The sequence below is a fragment of the Micropterus salmoides genome, unplaced genomic scaffold (genome assembly GCF_014851395.1).
Source record: "Micropterus salmoides isolate LMB-PRFRI ecotype aquatic unplaced genomic scaffold, ASM1485139v1 Ms_hic_scaffold_10, whole genome shotgun sequence".
Taxonomy (NCBI): Eukaryota; Metazoa; Chordata; class Actinopteri; order Centrarchiformes; family Centrarchidae; genus Micropterus; species Micropterus salmoides.
Window position 1 is genome coordinate 19,671,133 of NW_024040041.1, and position 21,585 is coordinate 19,692,717.

The 21,585-nt window shown below is 42.3% G+C and overlaps 2 protein-coding genes across 3 annotated transcripts in view; one reads left to right on the forward strand and one right to left on the reverse strand.

Annotated features, from left to right (window-relative positions):
• LOC119890043 (ubiquitin carboxyl-terminal hydrolase 22) overlaps positions 1 to 13,859 on the forward strand; it is a 31,244-nt gene extending 17,385 nt beyond the window's left edge. For both annotated transcript variants that reach the window (XM_038701058.1, XM_038701067.1), the window contains 11 exons: positions 388 to 501; positions 602 to 703; positions 4,128 to 4,294; positions 6,042 to 6,201; positions 6,757 to 6,862; positions 8,012 to 8,170; positions 9,568 to 9,694; positions 10,545 to 10,636; positions 11,102 to 11,164; positions 11,624 to 11,773; positions 11,862 to 13,859. In XM_038701058.1, the coding sequence (XP_038556986.1) occupies positions 388 to 501; positions 602 to 703; positions 4,128 to 4,294; positions 6,042 to 6,201; positions 6,757 to 6,862; positions 8,012 to 8,170; positions 9,568 to 9,694; positions 10,545 to 10,636; positions 11,102 to 11,164; positions 11,624 to 11,773; positions 11,862 to 11,904 (1,283 nt within the window). In that variant the 3' untranslated portion in view covers positions 11,905 to 13,859. The remainder of the gene's footprint in view (positions 1 to 387; positions 502 to 601; positions 704 to 4,127; positions 4,295 to 6,041; positions 6,202 to 6,756; positions 6,863 to 8,011; positions 8,171 to 9,567; positions 9,695 to 10,544; positions 10,637 to 11,101; positions 11,165 to 11,623; positions 11,774 to 11,861) is intronic.
• A 428-nt stretch (positions 13,860 to 14,287) lies between these two features.
• LOC119890052 (somatostatin receptor type 2-like) lies at positions 14,288 to 21,262 on the reverse strand. Its single transcript, XM_038701080.1, has 2 exons — positions 20,430 to 21,262; positions 14,288 to 18,555 (listed from the first exon to the last, which is right to left on the reverse strand). Exon 2 carries the CDS (start codon positions 18,503 to 18,505, stop codon positions 17,393 to 17,395), a length of 1,113 nt encoding a protein of 370 aa, XP_038557008.1. The 5' UTR covers positions 18,506 to 18,555; positions 20,430 to 21,262; the 3' UTR covers positions 14,288 to 17,392.
• Between the last annotated feature and the right edge of the window lie 323 nt (positions 21,263 to 21,585).

Here is a 21,585-nt window from a genome sequence, read left to right on the forward strand (position 1 = left end):
AATGTGGATAGCACCAAAATGCGAAAAAAAAAAAAGTCCTGTTAAGCTAAAAATAGGTTGTCACGGCAACAGAGCTGAGGTATTGTTGCGGTGGAGTTTGACAATGGAAGAGGATGGTGTGTTAGTTGAAAGCCCAGGTGGGGGTGGGAGACAAATGCATGTATTTCATCACTGCTCCCCTTCACATCTCTTATAATTCTTCAGCGCATGCAATGAGATAGATACGTATTGCTGCGAGCGGGAAATGCAGGGGCAGAGAAAGCACTTGTCCTGAGGCTGGCTGTGTCAGTGAGGTCGGGCAGTGAAATAAAACCCAATGTGTGTTACTGTGGTGGAAAAATCTATTTGTAATTATGGTTCCAACTCTCTTTTTTTCCCTCCTTCCAGCGATAGACTTATTATACGGTGGAATATATTGTTTTGTGTGTCAAGACTACATATACGACAAAGACATGGAGCAGATTGCCAAAGAGGAACAGAGGAAAGCCTGGAAATTGCAAGGTATAGCGTTTTGTTTTCCGTCAGAGAACTTTGCAGCTTTTGAAACAAGGCCGCTTAAATTTCTCAGTGCTGTCACATTTGTGTTTCTTTGTATCCACAGGCATAGGGGAGAAATACACAACGTGGGAGCCGACCAAGAGGGAGCTAGAGTTATTACGACACAATCCAAAGCGGAGGAAAATCACTACAAACTGTACCATAGGTGGGCAATAGACTGCACTGATCCGTCTGTGCAGCTATTCATCTCTATATACTGTGTGTGCGCGTGTGTGTGTGTCTCTACAAGTGCCTATGGCGCAAGTGTACTTGGGGTCACTCTTGCATTTAAGTGTGATACCAAACGACAACAGGACCGGGCAGCCCCACAAGCAGCACACTGCGAGCGGCAGAACACAGTGTTCCCTCTCTGATAGATGCACATCACAGCGGGCCTGAATTTGTCTCTGTCTCCTCAGAACTTGTTTTCTCTCTGAGCTGTTTTCTGTTACTGTGGTTTCTTCCTGCTATCTCTCTCGTGTCTCTGATTTAGTACATGTACCTTTAGCTGTTTGTATCTTTCCCTCTGCAACTGTCTCCTGCCATCCTTCACCCCCTTGTAAATTTAAAGAGCTTGGTTGGCGGCCCTGATTGAGCAGTATACTGTGTGCGTTTGTGTGTGCGCACACCAGGACCAGTCTGAAGTGTTACAGCGCTTGCTGAGCGCTCTCTTCCAGAACCAAACCCTGCTCAATTGGATTAAACCCAAGACTTGACTGTGTCTCACCTGGTCTACTGGCCATCGCTGGAGGACTGTAGCTTTACTTTCACTCTAAATGAATCCATTCACAGCTTTGGGATCTGCTCCAGGATACATGCGGTTTTGCTGGCAGACGTGACCCAACACCATATTGTCAACTTTCCAGCCACACACACACAAAAAAAAAATCTGTGTGCCTGTGGCTTTTAATTAAACAGACACATTGCAATGACTGTACTACCAAATCCTCACATTATCAATTAAGCTACCAGTTCTTTTTCTGATTAATGGATTAAAGGTTGAGTATGTAAGTTTTAGTGGCATCTAGTGGTGAGGGTTGCACATTCACGTGCTCCTGGGATGGTTCCCTTTCCCGAGTTCTGAAGACGTTCTTCCGACTTTGGTGTGTTCATGTGCTCTTTAAGTTGCGATGTGGAATCAACATGGACGCTACTACAAAGATGTGTTGCATTATCAGAGCGTATAAACAACAAGCAAACATCTATGAGATCTTACATCAATTTAATGTCTAAATTCAACAACTAAAAGGCTGTGAAAATTTTCAACATATGTTCCTCTTTTAATATCTTTATAATATTTTAATATCCAGACTACGCCTGGCAAAGTAGTATTTGTTATTTTATTATTATTTATCAGATTATTCCGACATCACATGAATGCACCATCAGTCACCGCTCACCCCTCCCTTTCTAAGCGTGTAGGAGGAGCTATGGTGGCTGGTCGACTCTTATGCTAAATCATACATGTGGACCTCTATTTATCCAACATGATGACTACTACTATCGTTACTTCTTCTTGTACGTATTCAATGTAGTGACAAAACATGTTCTGTAGAGCAGTTTTTCCATTTGGGCTACAGTAGAAACATTGTGGCCAACATGGTGATGTCCATGTAAGTGGACCCACGGTGTATGTAGATTGAGAAATTTCTTTCTAAGGTAATAAAAACATAACTGTTCATTATGTAAGGTCTTTATACAGCTCTGGAAACATAGTTATGTATATTATATTGCATATCTGTCAATTGATCCTTCTAAATACACTGCTCAAAAAAATAAAGGGAACACTTAAACAACACAATGTAACTCCAAGTCAATCACACTCCTGTGAAATCAGACTGTCCACTTAGGAAGAAACACTGATTGACAATCAATTTCACATGCTGTTGTGCAAATGGAATAGACAACAGGTGGAAATTATAGGCAATTAGCGAGACACCCCAGTAAAGGAGTGGTTCTGCAGGTGGTGACCACAGACCACTTCTCAGTTCCTATGCTTCTGGGCTGATGTTTTGGTCACTTTTAAATGCTGGCGGTGCTTTCACTCTAGTGGTAGCATGAGACGGAGTCTACAACCCACACAAGTGGCACAGGTAGTGCAGCTCATCCAGGATGGCACATCAATGCGAGCTGTGGCAAGAAGGTTTGCTGTGTCTGTCAGCGTAGTGTCCAGAGCATGGAGGCGCTACCAGGAGACAGGCCAGTACATCAGGAGACGTGGAGGAGGCCGTAGGAGGGCAACAACCCTGCAGCAGGACCGCTACCTCCGCCTTTGTGAAAGGAGGAGCAGGAGGAGCACTGCCAGAGCCCTGCAAAATGACCTCCAGGAGGCCACAAATATGCATGTGTCTGCTCAAACGATCAGAAGCAGACTCCATGAAGGTGGTATGAGGGCCCGACGTCCACAGGTGGGGGTTGTGCTTACAGCCCAACACCGTGCTGGATGTATGGCATTTGCCAGAGAACACCAAGATTGGTAAATTCGCCACTGGCGCCCTGTGCTCTTCACAGATGAAAGCAGGTTCACGCTGAGCATATGTGACAGACGTGACAGAGTCTGGAGACGCCGTGGAGAACGTTCTGCTGCCTGCAACATCCTCCAGCATGACCGGTTTGGCGGTGGGTAGTGGTTGGTGTGGGGTGGCATTGATGCTATGGACTGGCCCGCCCGTTCCCCAGACCTGAACCCAATTGAGCACATCTGGGACATCATGTCTCGCTCCATCCACCAACGCCACGTTGCACCACAGACTGTCCAGGAGTTGGCGGGTGCTTTAGTTCAGGTCTGGGAGGAGATCCTTCAGGAGACCATCCGCCACCTCATCAGGAGCATGCCCAGGCGTTGTAGGGAGGTCATACAGGCACGTGGAGGCCACACACACCACTGAGCCTCATTTTGACTTGTTTTAAGGACATTACATCAAAGTTGGATCGGCCTGTAGTGTGGTTTTCCACTTTGATTTTGAGTGTGACTCCAAATCCAGACCTCCATGGGTTGATAAATTTGATTTCCATTGATAATTTTTGTGTGATTTTGTGGTCAGCATTCAACTATGTAAAGAAAGGAGTATTTAATGAGATTATTTCATTCATTCAGATTTAGGATGTGTTATTTTAGTGTTCCCTTTATTTTTTTTGAGCAGTGTATTACACTGAACCTTTAAATGGTTTCACTTAAAAATGCCCATTTAAATTTTCTGAAGCCCAAGGTGACATCTTCAGATGCTTTTTTTTTCCTAACCACTTATCAAAACCCAAAGATATCAAATCTACTATCACATAATACAAAGAAAAGTGGCAAATTCTCTTTATTGAGAATCTGTAACTAGGTTATATTTGGCATCTTTGCTTCATATATGATTAAATAATTATCTAAATATCGATACTGTATGTTTGGTTCTTTTTGCTACCACTTCATTTATGCTCTCTAATTTTGTTGAGCGCAGCTAAAATTTAGTCAGCCCATAGAAACAGATCTTTTTTAGTGCAGATTCCTATTCCCTCCACTGCCAGAAGGGTGAATGATGTCATGTTTTATCTTCGCTGCCATGTTGTCCTGACACTTTTCTTTGTCTCCTCTTATCCTGCAGGTTTACGAGGGTTAATAAACCTGGGCAACACGTGTTTCATGAACTGTATTGTTCAGGCCCTAACACACACACCGCTGCTGCGAGACTTCTTCCTCTCCGACAGACACAAATGCGAGATGCAATCTAACTCCTGTCTTGTGTGCGAGATGTCGCAGCTCTTTCAGGAGGTACGATCCCCAGTGTGCCTGTGTGAACTTGTTACATAGGTTTGTATAATCCCGCAAAGAGAAGAAGAACTTGTGATTTAAAGATTAACCATAATTTGAGGTTTTATTTAACGATATAATACAAAATGTTCTCTCGCAGTGTAACCCACTGCAGAAGGCTGAGTCACTGTTGTGCTCTTTTGTTGAGTCCAAAGAGAGAGGCAGAGAGGAGGGGAAAAAATCCTGCTTGAAAGGAATGTACAGAGCCACATACAAATGAATGAGCAGAGCGCAGTAATTATACTTTTATTGAACCTGATCAGTCCATGCCAATTATGTTGCACTGCCATTTTTAGCCTTTTTAATCCCTGTTCTTTGACATAAAAGCTAGCGTTTTACATCTAACAAACTCATCGGCCCTGAATGTTATGTAATTTCTGCCTGGTCTGCTCCCACACTGCCTCGCTTTTTTTTTTCTTACACCCTCTCACTTCCCAGTATATATGGGCCCACAGATGGCAAGTGGTGCTATAATGAGTTGAGTCATCCCCCCCCCACAACACACACACACACACACACACACACAGAGCCCTGCCCTGTCTCACTTGGCTGAACCGTTCAGCTACATAACACACAAAGGAGGTAATCGCTCACCTCTATCACCCAGGGAGGCAGACATTGATTGAGTATTCAGCTGTGCGAGTGAGAGAAAATTCAGGGTCAGTCATACAAGAAAAATTAATCTATTTAAACACTCCCTAACACACATTATCATTCCAAAGTCTTTCTCCCGCCACACCTTTCCCCATTCTCGAATTTCATCGCTTACTTGCACCCTCTACCTTTTTTAACCCGCCTCCATATTGTCATCAAAAGCTGTCTTTAGACTTTGCAGACGCACGCAAACACACACACACACACACACACACAAACACACACAAACACACATACACACACAGCTTTTTAGATGTGAAGGTGAGAGACGCGGCACTCTTTGATCAGCCACTCTCTCTGTCTCTCTCTCCCCTCGTTTCTTCCTCTTCTTGTAGCGTTGTTCGTTTGTCAACCACCTTCAAACTGCCGAAAAGGAGTTTGCAAGATGCAGGATATGTCAGCGTGGCATGTCCCCCACCTGCCACCCCCACTCACAGCTCAATCCGATTTCAGAGAGAGCTGTGGAGAATAAAGCGAGGAATGCACGACATCTACATGTAGAGAAATGAGAGCCCTCTCTGGCGTTAATGAGCTCTGGTTGGAACTTCAGATGTTTGCGCCCTGCCAACTCTGGCGCTCTGCTCAGATGTTACTTTTCTTATGCACATCTCCTGACCCTGACCTGGATTGTCACTCACTAGATTTCCCATGGCAACCCAAAGACCACAACACTTCACAGATGGATGTTTTTTTTTTTTTTTGCTCCAAACGCTCCCACTGTCAGCCACTTTATCTTCTCTCTCTTGTATCTTACAGCTGTCCTCTCTACGGATGCGCTTAGAGCTGGTGCTGTTAGGTGACATGCTGGAATTCATTCATATCTGATGAAAAGTAGCAGTTAAAAGAGTCAGAAAATCGCCTTGACTGAGAAAACGTTTGTGTTACGGTTTCAGTAGTGAATCATAGATGGCGGTGAGCAATGTAGCTGTGAGAAATTGGCAAAGAGGTGATAAAATATAATGCTCCCAGTAACACCTGGGAAAAATAGGCTAACCCTCCTCTCCTCCTCCTCCTCACCCCCACCACCTCTCCCATCTTTCTTTCTTGCTCTCAGTTCTACTCGGGCCACCGTTCGCCCCACATTCCCTTCCGGCTGCTGCACCTGGTGTGGACTCATGCGCGTCACCTCGCAGGCTACGAGCAGCAAGACGCCCACGAGTTCCTCATCGCAGCATTGGATGTACTACACAGGCACTGCAAAGGGGACACCATCAGTAAGCTATATAACAAAATATCACTCCCAGAGTTAAAACATCCTAGTATGTTGTCTATAAATCTAGTAAGTTTAAAGGGTTTACTCTAGATTTTTTTTTTTTTTTTTTTTTTTTTTTTTTTGCATGTGCATCTTTTTTATATTTTCTGTCAGGCCAGATTGAGAGGAGTGTTTCTGGGACTGGGCCACCTACTGTCTCTGATCCAGCATGTGGGGGTCGCACCTTAGATCCACCCACAGAGCACAGTGCCTTACTTCACTGGAAACATACTGAAGGAGAGTGACAATGGTGTGTACCAGGGGAAGGCAAGCAAGCAGTGTGAGGAATGTCAATAGGCCCTGCTGCAGTGCAATAACTGGCTGATTCACCCACAGACCCAGCAGTGAGGCTTGCTTTGGTTCGATGTAGGGAATCCAGAGAGTTGTGAAGGGGCAGGGAGGGTCCGCTGCAGGGGAATGGTGAAGTGAGAAAGGGGGCCAGACAGTCCTTCAGAGGTGCTAAAGAGGTCGTTGGTGTTGGCTGTGCGTGTATTTATACTTTCTGCTCTTTGTGCAGGAGACGACAATGGGAAGAAGGCCAACAATCCAAACCACTGTAACTGCATCATTGACCAAATCTTCACTGGGGGCCTGCAATCAGATGTTACCTGTCAAGTTTGCCAGTAAGTTTGTGTGTCTGTCAATTGTGTTTGAGAATTTAAAAAAGTCTAAAGAAACAAAGGACAATTCAAAAAGTGGAAAGTCCCACCTGAGGTGTTTGCTGTATATTCATTTAGATGGAGCATTACATCACCACCTATAGCCCTCCTCCCTCTTTTCCTACATGTACTCATCCATCCATCCATCCTTGTTGTCCTCTGATGCCGTAGTCACCTCTCACAGCTGGGATGATCAATGTGGACCCCACTCGTCCTCCCAGAGTGGGTGAACCACTGGTTGCGTCCTCCCACTGCTCTTATTTAAAGGCCTGGCCCCTGCAGAGCTGCTGTAAGGGGGGTTGTCTAGACAGCAGCACAACCCAAGCGTTGCCTGCCTGCCCCCTAGAGCTGTCCTGTCACATTAACACTAGCACGCTGCACTGAACTGCAAAAGCACCTCGCCCAAACTAGCAGACAAGCCGAACTCAGCTTAGTGTGATGTTTACCTGGCCTCTCACTGAAAAGAGACTGCTGATGTAGAAGTTGTGATGCTGTCTTCGGAATCATTAAACAAATCTCCTGTCGTCTGCAGATTACTTATGGGTAAGGCATTTAGCAACAGAAAATGCATTCCCAGTGAATCCCAAAGGCCTTTTTAAACAGAAATGGTACCATACTGGTGCCATATAACTGCAGGGTTGCTCTCTCACCATCATAAATGAGTGCCCACGTGCCTTAATAGCCACCTGCTAATACCATTGGTTATGTAGACTCATCTAATAAACAGTGATCATGTGCGGCATACTGCATGCATTCTACACTGAAAGCCTCCATTTTGCCCGGGCTGCAGTCCATCAAAGTCATCGGGTTGTAATAATAAAAATTCCTTATGTAAAGCCAATTTTCTCTGATGTAACACTTCATTGAATTGCAAATGGACCTGGAAGAACAGTGTAGACATTATGCACATGCACACACTCCATCTTCCAGCAGAAAACATGATCAGAATCTCCAGAGGTTGTGTGAATGTAAGTGTATGTATTGTCGTCTGTGTCATCATCATTTCATCATGACCTGTATTAAGTGACACACAAACCTATCCACAACCACGCACTTATTTGTTTATTAAATGTCATAAACTGACCTCCCCCCCCCCCCCCCCCCCCCCCCCAGTGGGGTTTCCACCACGATAGATCCATTCTGGGACATCAGTCTGGACCTTCCTGGGTCATCCACGCCTTTCTGGCCTCTCAGCCCTGGAGGGGATGGCAGCACAGTCAATGGAGAAAGCCACCTGTCAGGGTCCACAACGCTCACAGACTGCCTACGCAGGTACAACTTCCATCTCGGCACCTGGTAGCTTATCTTTTCCCTACCTGTCAGGTTGTCTTTTCTCTTTCCCTGTCTGAACTACATTCCTAATCATCTAGGTTGTAGAATATATAATAGCGCTAAATCAGAGAAGCTTCTTGCAAACCCCCCCCCCCCCCACAGATTGGCTCCCTTTCATATACAGTACTACTATTAGCTAAAACATACATTAAAAATGAATCATGTTCATAACATTTTTGAAGGAAAAAGATAATCGCCACATTTACTTTTCTTTCAATACTCCACCCCCCAAATTCACGGGTATCAGTTGTCTCCAGTTGTTGTCAAATAAATTTCATTCATGCCTCCACTTGGGGTCACATATGGTATCAGATCAGACGCAACAACCCTTTTATCCCTGGATCTCATCTTCAGCCATCACCAGGTTGGCAGAGCAGGTGTGACCTCTTCATTCTTGCAATTTCTTTTCCCTTTCTCCTTATCTTATTTCATTCCCTCTCCTCTCCACTTAACCCCCCCACCCCCCACCCCCGTGCCCTCACTATCTACTTCCTCACATTCGTCTCATCCTCATCCTCCCACTCTTTCTCTCGCCTCCTTTCCTCCTTTCCTTCTGACTTTTTTTTTATTTTTTACTGCAGCTCCTCACACACCCCTAGTTGCTGCAGCAAGTCTCTTAAAGGTACAGAGCTGGTTGGTGCTGTTGCCGTGGTGATAGAGGCGTTGGCAAGACCAGCAGGGCTCTGGGTTGGGTGGGCTGACATACAAAGTGGCTGCACCAAATTTAAGTCAGTCATGGAACTAGAACTAGATGTAGAAGAATACGTTTCACTTCCTATCTTGTTTGCCCACATGTTCTCTACCCTTACTGGGATTGGACGATATGGCCAAAAATGTTATCACAATAATGTTTTTTTTACATCATTCGATATTGATAATTATCTCAATAAATGTCAAATCCTTATTTTGTTCAAATTTAAAGGCTAATTTTTGCTCCTGAGTGAAAATTGAAGAAACCAGATGGTTATTTGTGGTTTTAAACTATTTTTTTAATGGTCAGAACGTGACAAACACTTGATACCAAACAGTGGATCACTTAACAAATCGGAGGTAGACATTGAAAACAATTATGATAAAATCTTTTATCAACATATATGTCTTTTTTTCAGTCCCTTTTCCTCAACAAAATAAATATCTTAATAGAAAAATTAAGTGGTAATTTGTTCATGATTGAATGAATGAATGAAATCAAACATTTAATGAACATTTACTATATTATTATTATTGAGGAAAATTTTATTGTTATAATTATCATTATTTTTTTATTTCCCAGCCCTAGCTCTTACACAAACCCTCTCTTCTTCTCTTTTATTCCAACCCTCTCATTTTCTCTGCAGGTTTACGCGTCCCGAGCATCTAGGAAGCAGTGCCAAAATTAAGTGCGGTGGTTGCCATAGTTACCAGGAGTCCACCAAACAGCTGACAATGAAGAAGCTCCCCATCGTAGCATGTTTCCATCTCAAAGTGAGTCAGCCAGTGACAGCGTGTTGCCAGCTATCACTTGTTACGTTATCTGTCACCGTCTGACAATTTGATTATTTAAGGCTACATTGAGCTCTTATCATTCACACGTCTAATTTTGTCCTTACTCTAAAACAGCTGATACAGTGGTGTTCTGTAAATAGGGCTGTGTGATGCGGTTTAAACAGCCATGCAAATATAGATGCTTTATTAATTTATTTTTTTTCCTATTTAGTTTAATTGCATAGCGCGCTCTCTCTCTCTCTCTCTCTCTCTCTCTCTCTCTCTCTCTCTCTCTCTCTCTCTCTCTCTCTCTCTCTAAAAATGAATGAATGAATGATTAATTGATTGATTGATCCATTTTACCTTGTGTGTATGCAGCCTTACATCTTATGGAGGCAAAGTTTTGCAGTGACTTAGTTGTCAGGTACATTGCTTGTGCATAGATTCGAGTCAGTTGTTGGTGCATTTGCTCCTATTGTGTAGCCCTTTCACACAGTGTCCCAGGACACCTCTGATTTTAATGGCTAGTACAGTTCTCCACTGTCTATGTTTTATTTATCATAACAGCATTGGAGGCCCATAATGTATTTATGATATTCATAGGAAAAGACTGCATGATTGTCTTAGATCAATCCAAGCCTGTGATTATCTTGTTGTGAATGCGTAAATGTATGGCAGCCAGGGTGGAAAACATGCATTTTCAATTTTCACTAGCTGCGTTTTTGTTTTGTAATGATGCTGTTATTTCTAAATATGTTTCTTCTCCCCTCCCCCCACGCTCTCTTTTTCCATTTTTCTGCCCCTTCCCCCTCTCTCTCCTCTTCCATCCTCCCTTTCTGGCCATCCCCAGCGGTTTGAGCACTCTGCTAAACTGCGGAGGAAGATCACTACATATGTTTCCTTCCCTTTAGAGTTGGACATGACGCCCTTCATGGCATCCAGGTAGGCCTCCACCTCTGGTCCTGCCAGTGTTCACATCCAGACAGAAATACACTGATGTTTAAAAAAACAAAAAAAACAAAAGAAAACCCTGGAGCAGCTCATTTAACTGGTTTATTTGTAGTTGATTTATTTTATTATGTTTGCACTTGTATGATACACTATACATACTGCACACATCTGCATCAATGCCAAAATATCATTATTAAATGCTCCCTATGAATATGTACTAGTGTCAGTAGAGCATGCAGCAGCAGTCTTGCCCCACCCGTGACTGTAGCATCCATTCAGCTCTGTTCAGAGACAGAAAGATCATTAGAGGAACAGGCAGGCAGGATATCAGCTTTCATAGATGGGGTAATTCTGCCACCTAGTGGATTGATGTGCCGGTGTAGCATGTTTACACACACACACACATGCAGCATTATAAATGCTAACATCTTGGTGTGCCTCTTCTGTCCCCCGCAGTAAAGAGAGCAGAATGAACGGGCAGTATCAACAGACTGTTGATGTATTAAACAACGACAATAAGTGAGTACCTTGGGAAACGTGTGTTAACAACAAACTGATTTGTTAACACTCTGCCACTTCACAGCAGCACTGCAAATGGGACATAGTAAAAATTTCTCCTTCAGCACAGCACCACATCCTAATGACCTGAAGCATCCGACTGTGACTTCCCCAAATTAAATCAATTTGAAGCCTATTAAAAGCTGCTTAGTTTTCTTCATCCATGGCAGTTACAGTAGCTTTCATATTCCGGGACATTTACGTGGGAATTTACTGTCTTAAACACCATGACACATTGCTTGTAGTAGACACAAGAGTCAGTATGCTCTTTGGTGAGGCTGCTAATACACACAAAAAGATCCCAAAAGAGCAACAGTGTGGGGCTTAAGACAAACGAAGGCACCCATGTGTGGGGAGGATAATAGGGGTTTATGATATACTTGTGTTAAAGTGAAGTCGTCATTGTCTTTTTATTTCCAGGTATTCCTTGTTTGCGGTGGTCAACCATCAAGGCACATTAGAGAGTGGCCACTACACCAGCTTCATCCGCCAGCACAAAGACCAGTGGTTCAAATGTGATGATGCCATAATCACTAAGGCCAGCATTAAGGATGTACTCGATAGTGAAGGGTAAGAATGGAAACAGCACATTAGCAGTACAGCAACATTTTATACAGTATGAAATCTAAATCCAAATTTTCTCTTCCCGTCCCCGCAGGTATCTCTTATTCTACCATAAACAGTTCCTTGAGTATGAGTAGTCTTTGTGACCACTGACCATGAAGAACCACTGCTTCTAATGAAAGAGTCAAGGGACTGGGGGACAAGATGAAACAAACACACAAACCTACCTGAAACTCTTTGACTACCAGTCTTCTCCTCCGCCTCCGGAGGACAAAAGGAAAAAGACGTGTGAAATCATGCAACCTTTCAAAAGGAAAAAAACAAAACAAAAACAAGCACTGAGCTACTTCTTGGCATCTACTTGACAAAACTGAATGAAGAGGAGAGAAGGAGGAGGAAGCATCGGGCGTCGCCAATTCCAGACTTGGGCAGAGGGAAGAGGCCCCACACCCCTCTCTCTCTCCCCCCTTTCCCTTCCTGCTGCAGGGGCAGAGTCTGAGCGTGACCGTCCGTCACGTTGATTGGGCACATCTGGATTTTTCTTACAGTATTCTGACCCCCTCCACCCATCCATCCACCCACCACTCCTCCATTTCTCTCCCATGGTGCTGTCGTTTCAACTGACCAAGCATTTAGTCATGATTGAGGGCAGTTTGTTGTCATATGCATATGGGACTGAACGCAAAAAAAAAAGAATAGAATCAATGTATTATGAACTTTGCAAGAACATTTTTAAAGGTATGGTTATGATTCTTTTCATTTGTGACTTTAGTTATGGAATACTGTATGGATCTAGTATACATCTATTTTTTAAGAGCATAGAAAACATGGGAGAGCTTAGAGACGCTGCCTTTGCCAGTTGCCAAGGAAGTGCTACCATGGAAACTAAGCAGATTTGGACCCGAGTGTGCTCATGTTCCATTATTTACTGTGTTGATTGTTTTATTTTTAAGTCTGGTTGAGGGCAGGGAATATCTATTTTTTTTTTTTTTTTAGAAATTCATTGAAATTTGAGTTTTGTTTACTGTTCTTTTCAGTCTATTATTTTTTTTATATATATATATATATTTTTTTTTTTACATTCTCAGTACTGTCATATGTCCCTCGCTGTCCTGGTACTGGAAATGTTTTTGGACGTATTATGCTTTCATTCTTGTGGAATTGTTGGTATAATGATGATGGTGGTGGTGATTAAATTGGCTCACCTTTTGCTGTTTATGAATTGTATGTTGAATGTGAGCTTTGGGTTTTGTATGTCATTCTGAAGAGAAAGACTACAATACATGAACTCCAGATGAGGTCCAATAATATGTGAGAATGCTCTGGTCTCTCCTCCTTGAACACCTTGAATGATCTGTGCAAAACAAAGCCTGCATGCCACTGGGCTCTCATGATCTTATAATATGTGAAAAATTGCCCTCAGTAATGCCTCAAGGCCCGCTGCCCATCATGATTATTGCCCTGTAGTTTAGGGATGGAAAGACGGTTCATGTGAGATGAGATGTATAGAGGGTAAAACAAAATATGGCCACTGTGCGACCACAGCCTGGCTCTGAATCCATCAGTGTTAATCTTCTCCATGGCAACTGTGTGGCTGGTGTAGACCGGTGTGGTTCGTGGTGTCTTACCTCTGCAGTGCAGTAAACCCAGTGCTCTATTCAATCAGTATGCTGTCAAGTCAGACTTTAGATTATGCACATACACATCAGGGTGTTGTGGTCTGTTTTTGTTTGAATATCACTGAATGTGTATGTATAAAAAAAAAAAAAAAAAATCACTCATGTATAAGATGAGGGCTCTAACCTATCACAAAATAATACCACATAAAAACCACAACCCCTGGTTGTTTAGCTGCTCTGTAATTGAAAACAAACATGCATATCCTTTGGTCTGCTGCAGGACCTCAGCTAGAGGGCAACAGTGGGTTTCTGAATAGTAAAATCAAAGACTTGTACAATGGTTGCACTATGGTTTTGATGTATCATGGAGCAGTTAAGGCCACCCAAGGACATTCAGGGACGCAGCTGAAACGAAAAGGAAGAGGAGAGCTTCATTATCCGTTTCAGTGATTAAACTCAGAACAAAACTGTAATGTGTATGTGCTTTATTTTGTCTTTATTTCTATTCCAGTTCCCTTCATAAGGACAATATATTTCCCAGAACTGAAGCGCTGTGGTCTCTGACCCATATGTCTCTATTAGTGGCGTTAGAAGCGGTCTGCTTTAATAAGAGCCCTGTCATACTGTCAGTGCGGGCCTACTCTCATGGTAGAACAAGGAAACGGAATGTTTTACTTACCAAGAGTTGATTGGCTGAATTGAGTGAGACACTGCAAACCTGTACTGTGGCCTTTCCACTAAAACTCTGTGATGGATTTTGGTCTTGGAGCAACTGTAGTTATGCATGATTTTATGGCGCCACTGTGTGGGCAAGCCAAGAAGTTCAGATGAGGTCTGAAAATAAACAACATACAAATCAAATCAGGATTGTGTGTATATAAACACATTTCAGACTGAGAAAATGTAAAGACAAGGAATTTATACATGAGTGAGCCTTGCAATAAGACTTTTTTTCTGTTATAACATACTGTACATTTCTACAGTAATTAGCAGCAGGCATTTACATTACCAAATTACATGTGACATGCTTAAATTTGTACATGTGATTCAAACAACTTGGTGAAATAATTCTCGAAGAAGATCTAAACTTTTAATTTAATGTAAACATGCAATATTTTAACATTAATATAAAAATGGCTTTTTATTTAAATGTTGTGTATCTTTTTATTTTTTCACAGAGAGTGGCATTTGACAATATTTCACTAAAAGAAAAAAAACTTAATGTAACTTATTACTGACTTTATTTAGTTTCAGCACAAGTATACACAATCTTGGTTTGCTCCATTAATCTTGATTCAGTATATTCAATAAGAACAGGAACTGGAAGAACATATTTAATGCAAACTTTCCACGGAAACAGTAAACCTTTAACATAGCATTTGAGCAATTGAAATAAGTCTCATCACTAAAATTACTCTAAACCAAAACACAGATGGAACAAATACTAGGTGGAAATGCAGCTATTCAAAAAAAAAAAAAGCTGCAAAATAAACTATTAGCATTGTTGTAAGAAAAGTCTTTGCTGGAAATGTAATTACTACAATAACTCCACAACAGTTGGTTGATATTGTATAACGTATGCGTGTCCAGTCTGGATTAACAGTAACCAATGACATTGTGTTCTCTAAAGTAAGGTGTTTGGTTTGTTTTTACATTTAATACTGCACACTAACACAAACTATACATTTTAATCAGGTTTAATGTAACTGAGGTGTTTGGTTTCACAGCGCGCTGGATGGTAGCCTTTATTTATTTATTTTTCTTAAGTCATCTGAGCAATGTCTATATTCATAATTCATGTCCAGAGTCATCTCTATATTACTGTTATCCTAATGAATGTAACCATGGGACTAACGCTCTTGGTCACTGTTGCTATGGAAACGCACTTGAGGTGTATCAAGTCTTTCAGCGGTAATGAGACATCACAGGCCAGGTAACAAATTCAGATTGAAGATTGGATAGGTGTTGAATATAAATATCATGGATGTGTGTGCTTCTGTGTATCTTGTAAGACAGACACATGAAGAAATTATATATCTCAAAACAACATGCTTAGAGTGGTTTGTATGTTTTGAATATATATATACATTTAAATATCAACAGTAACACATATACCTCACGTTTTTGAAAGATCAATGCGACACACACACACACACACACACACACACATTCAGGATTCTTTTTCACATTAATCATAATCTGTCACAGGCTTTGGTGTGTATGAGGGAACCGGCATATGTAGGGTAAAGGTCGAATAACTTATATAGATGGTAATCTGACTACGGCAACAGACAGGGAGTCACAGGATGGACTGTGGACTCCTGGAGCAGCAGAGTGATGACGATAAAGGAACACCAGAGCCTCTTGAGGATAAGTGTTCTAGCCCTTTTCAAATTCACATTTCTCAGGCACCCGGGGACAGAAACCACACTTGAAATGTGGCCGCCCAAAATGCCACAGAGGATGAGGAGGATGGGCGAGCGTCAGCATACAAAGTGTTTACAAGTAGCTCTCAATGGGAGGCAGCATAGGACATCTGAAGCCCATTGTATTCTCCAATCAGTCCAAAAAAAATTAGAGAAACAGAGAAGTAACCAAAGAGAAACAACAGACTGTAATACAACAAAGTGAAATTACAATAAAGTGAACATTTCTTAAAATCCAATTTTTTTACATCCTGCTTAAATGTCATTGCACTTCCTCAGTACGACCAGAATAGTGACCCATCCACTTTGTATACCTGTATTCAAATACAAGCAAACAGAGTCATTATTATTATTATTCTCTCTGTAGCTTATTATTAAATCATTTTATCATTTTATAGATGACTCTCAGATGACATAAAAAACATGAGCCACTACTCAGCATTCATATAGAACAATTTAGAATCATGCAGTCTGGCATTTTGTGATAAATGCAGCTACTGTGACAACTGCAAACTCACAGCAACATTATTACAAGGTATACATAAATTATGTAAATAAGCCGTTAATCCAGTAGAAGCCAGGATACAAAGACATTACTTAATATAATACAACATTATTGTAGTTACTATACATCTTAGCAGCACTTTGGTTAGAGTCTGACCCGCTATATCGACCGAGCCAATATGTAATATAAATTATGCATGTAGCTATAATGAAGCAGCGAGGAACACAGTGAAAAGATTTGCCCATTGACTGATTATTGACTGTTTACATTTGATGCACATCTATCACAAGTAAAATTGGTCACAGATCACATCAGACAGTTTTACTACAGAAGACCAGAATCAATAGCACTGACATTCATTACGTTCTGTGTCTGGGAAAAAAAAATTTCAGTCAGATTTGCAGTTCCAAAACTAAATACAACTACATATAAAATGCTCTGACTCCTTATACAGTCTCTTTGCCCATTCTCTGTACAGTCATTTACAGTCAAACCACCCTCCGTAGAAAATAACCTGCAGGCGAGACAGACACAAAAATAGAGGAATGATTAGGTTGCCAGTTTTAAGAACAGTATGTTGTTTCGCAGCGTATGTGCACACTGTTATGTTGTTATATTTGCACAATACGGGACTGTGGAAACTTGGCACAGGCCCTCTGCTGTAAACTGTGTATATAATCCTGGGTCTCCAGGGAAAATTCATGTCCACCAGGGGACCAATTGCAAGTGGGCCTTACCTCAGAGTTAATACACTGAGAACAAACAGTCAAACAGATTTCATATTCATTTAAAAGCACAGAGCAAACACCTTTGCAATTATGTTATAATGGATTTGTTTACAGCCAGGGAAACCCAACAATGTGTCAAAGGCAGACAGCGGATCAGTGTAGTTCCACATTTGTTTGTTATTCTTTTCTGCTGGTGCTTTGTCCTCCTTAACAAGGGACATGTTCCTCTCTAAACTCCTTGTTTAATATTTAATCATGTCATCTTCCTCTCTAAGAGCTGATTGTTATTTATTATTTCACAGAGAAGGCCGTCTGTCTGTGCACATGCAAGTCCTATCACCTTCCTCTCAGATGCTGGTCTGGAGGTCGCCATTCAGCAGAGTACTTTGGGTCTCCGTGGGGTCATTCATCATGCGAGACTTATCCTGCCGGCTATCGCTGCGGTCAGCCTCATCCAGCCCACCCACCTTCTTAAGACATAAAACATTCTGGAAACTCTTCTTGAAGTTCTCCGACAGGAAGGCGTAGAGGATGGGATTCGCGCAGCTGTTGGCATATCCCAGAACCACCACGAAAGCAAAGGTGCTCCTCAAGATGGGAGTGGTGCTGATGGTCCCCGTCACCGAGGTGACGTTGAAGACATAGAAAGGCAGCCAGCAGAAGACAAACACTGCCACCACGATGGACACCATCCGAGTTACCTTCCTCTCTGAGCGCTTCCTCTTGGAGGAGCCCACGCGGATACCTGAGGACTTCACCTTAATGATGATGAACAAGTAGCAAAGGCAGATGACCATGAGGGGCAGGAAGAAGCCCAGGATGAAGGTATAGAACATGAACGCTGTGTAGTAGGCCTCTTGAGGCTCAGGCCACACGATGGTGCAGAAGCAGCTGTCGTGCTTTGCGATGACGCCGCTGTAGATAACAATGGGCAGGTTAACCATTAGCGACACCCCCCACACTGTTAAGTTAATAGTCTTGGCCATGCGTGGCTTGCGCCACTTTGTGGACCTAATGGGATGCACCACAGCCAGGTAGCGGTCGATGCTCATGACCATGAGGCAGAAGATGGATGTGAACTGGTTCAGTGAGTCGACGGTCATCACCACCCTGCAGAGCACAGGACCAAACGGCCAGTGGACCAGCGCCAACTGGATGGCGATGAACGGCAGGCCAAGCATGAAGAGCACGTCAGCCACTGCCAGGTTGAGGATGTAAATGTTGGTCACTGTCTTCATCTTGGCGTAGCGCAGGATGACGTAGATGACGAGGGCGTTTCCGCAGAGTCCCACGGTGCAAACTAGAAAGTACATGCAGGTGATGACCACCGTGCTGGTTCTGTTGAAGCTGTGGTCTGTGTAGTTCCCGTGGAGGTCGGACTCATTGCCCTGCATGAAGCTATCATACATGAGGTGCTCCGACAGGTTCGGAGGAGACGATGGGAAGATCCAGGTGTCCATGATAGCTTACTGTCTCTCTCTCTTGTCTCACGTGGATTACAGCATCTCATCTGCACACATAAGGACTTCTGTCAGTAACAGTGGGAAATACTTGACCTGACAGTTTAATAGTAACAGTTTAAAAACAGTTTTAGTCTAATCAACAATCATTCCACTTGATCGGATTTTGACATTGAGTTTTTGTTTTCCAGAAGATCAGAGATATTGAATGTGATCTCCGTTCCTTCCTCTAGTCAGACCACTTGCTGAGAGATGTCTGTTGAACCAAATTATGTGAATTACAACACAGCACATGAGTGACGAGACACTAAACAGTAATCTCTGTGATGTCGGTCAGAACAAAAGGTTTTCCTTATAGCACCTTTCGATGTTACAGTATGATTATTTATGTCCTTTTGAAAAAAAAGAAAATGTTCTTTTTGTTGCGGTAACTATGGGGATTTTATAGATTTTGTATCTGAATCTTATTTTTTGAGAACAGACTGGACTGATAGCATGTGAAAAGAAGAGCACCTCAGCATCAGTGCCTTCTACATGAGGCCTGACATTCCTCGTGTGTGTCAGGCACTGCTACCAAGGGAAATCACTCTGCCTACGACACAACAGTCGTAAGTTCTCCCTTGGGAAATTCTTCACATGTTGCTAAATGATCGGCTGCGACAGCTAACACTGAATTCTCTGCTGACACGTTTCTTCTATTTATTATGGTGTGGGCACGGATGTAAATTAATCCCAGCCTAAGTAATTGAATGAGGGGCATCACTGTACTGCCAATAGCCTCGCCAAAGTCAGATTTAAGTGCTTGTCACTGCCAGTGCACAGTAGGCAAACGTGGCCTGACAACTTCATTTGGTGCCAATAACATAAGAGGTTTTATTATGCCAGTTTATCATTTTCACCATGGCAGCAGGACAGGGTGGACACTCCCTGGAGTCTTGTTTTTGTTTTGAATCAGCGACCACGTTTATAAAGGGGATCTTTGAGCTCAGTGAAAACATCGTCTGTTTGTCTATAAATGTGGATCGCCTGAGTCAGGTGGACAGACAGACTATTGTCTAATGGAATGGTTGAAATCCCATTGGCAGCAACGTATTTTGTTTGTGTTGCATATTGGTAAACAAGATAATTATTTATTCAGAGACAGACTACTGAAATAAAACATAATGCCCTCTTCAAGCATTTAGTAGCTCGGTTGAGGTGAACAATAAATGGAATCTATCAAAAGTCCACAAGATCACTGTTGGTATGAGTAATATTTTGTCAATATTATTTTGTGACCTGTTAAATTGCTGTATTTGAGGCAGTGTGCATACTGTGCAACAGGTTTTATTTCTGAAAAAAAGGCAAAACCCCTCAGCCCAGAGCCATCACAGTCAAAAGAAAGTGAAAAATGTGGTTTGCCATCAGAGCAACTGGTGAAATAATATTTTAATAAAGTGGCTATTATAAGTTATTTGTGTTTTGTCTTTTTCATGATGTATTTTTCATTTTTCCTGTTCAGGGCCATGAATTCAGCTCTAACTGTTGCTTTTAGCGGTCAAAAGGTAGGTAATGGATATTCAGTTGAATACATTATTACATGCACAGTTAATCATGCAAATTCAGATTATGAAAAGTAAAGTGAGAATGAGGTCAAGTCCAGGAATTTCATTGGAAATGTTAGCAAACTCTGCCCAGACACAGTTGAGGATTTTGTGGCATGATATCACATTTGCTTCAAAACACAACACATTAGCAATATCATTTTACCATTAAAACAGCACACTGGGAAACAATGCAACAACGCTATATAGGCTGGGGTTAGTGCTTAAACACATTTTTTCAACCCTAATTTGAGTTAAATGTTTACATTAATCTGGTAATATTATATCTGAACATCTGACATGTGCACCTGTGCCTATCAATCACTTAAGTATCGTCTTACCTGCAACTAGATTTTCACTAAACTACGCCACTTCTGAACGGATAGAAGTATTTCAGTCTTTACGGCAGATTCATCTTCTTCATCTGCAAATATTCCTCAAGTTTGTCTCAGCGGCATCGAAGAGGAGATCCTCTCTGCAACCTGATTTTTCCTTTTAATAAGCCCATAATGTAGCCTGCCTGACGCGCTTGGATGAAAAGGACAAAAAGGTTGGACAAGCAAAGCAAATTGGCTCCGCACAATGCTCCGATGTGCTCGTACAGTCTTTGCGCGCCGTGACTGCTTCCAACTGAAGAGCGCCGATATGTTAAAGGGGCGCGTGGACAGCGCTGAGGAGGTGCTGAAGAGACTCACCCCTGAGCGAAAGAGAGACTGTCACAGCTGTGATATAGCATATATCAAGTCCTGCATACAGATGGAGTCATACTTTTCATGGAGCACACATTTGAATGGCATCTTTAGAAATGCACTGACGCACGGAGTGAAAGACCTACAGCGCTTGTTGATCGTTGAAGTGGTCACTAAAACTTAAAAAGATATCAATTTAAACTGACAGCCGTTAACAATACGAAACACAGTAAGCCTTTTAGGCATGTCTGGATCAAGGCTCACTATAACTTTTGTTTCCAATAATCCAGCCAAATGCTTGTTTGTCAAAATTTACACTGACTTGTTTCTCACAAGGGGTCAGTGGTGATGGCCGAATCCAACTGACGCTGTTTTGTAAAACCCAGGAAATCCAGAATGCTATTCCGTTCGACCATGTGGACTTTCAGAATCAGACATGACAATTAAAGGTCCATTTATCAAAGTTAGATGACTGGTGTTTTTCTAAAAAAAATGCTTCAACTTAGCTTCCAGCCATCAGAGGCAGCACTGAGAGCAAAGATGAAGAGTAGCACTGAAATTACGCGCCGTGAAAATCCCACATAGGCCTACGCCATCTGAGCAAGTTTGATCGTTTCATGAATAAGCTAAAATAAGGTATGTGAGAAGGGATGCACGCGTCGACATGGTAGTCTCTCCGCGTTGTAGTGGTTGCTGCTTACTTACATTAGCTGCACCCAGACCTCGGATTTCCTGATTTTCTCCAAACAGATTATGGTGGCCAGTAAAAATCCCAAAGCCAGTCCTCTAAACATCCCTTCAGCATACT

What these genes read in the sequence shown, in the direction of transcription:
- LOC119890052 (XM_038701080.1), bottom strand. Translation starts at nt 18,505, where the DNA reads ATGGACACCTGGATCTTCCCATCGTCTCCTCCGAACCTGTCGGAGCAC.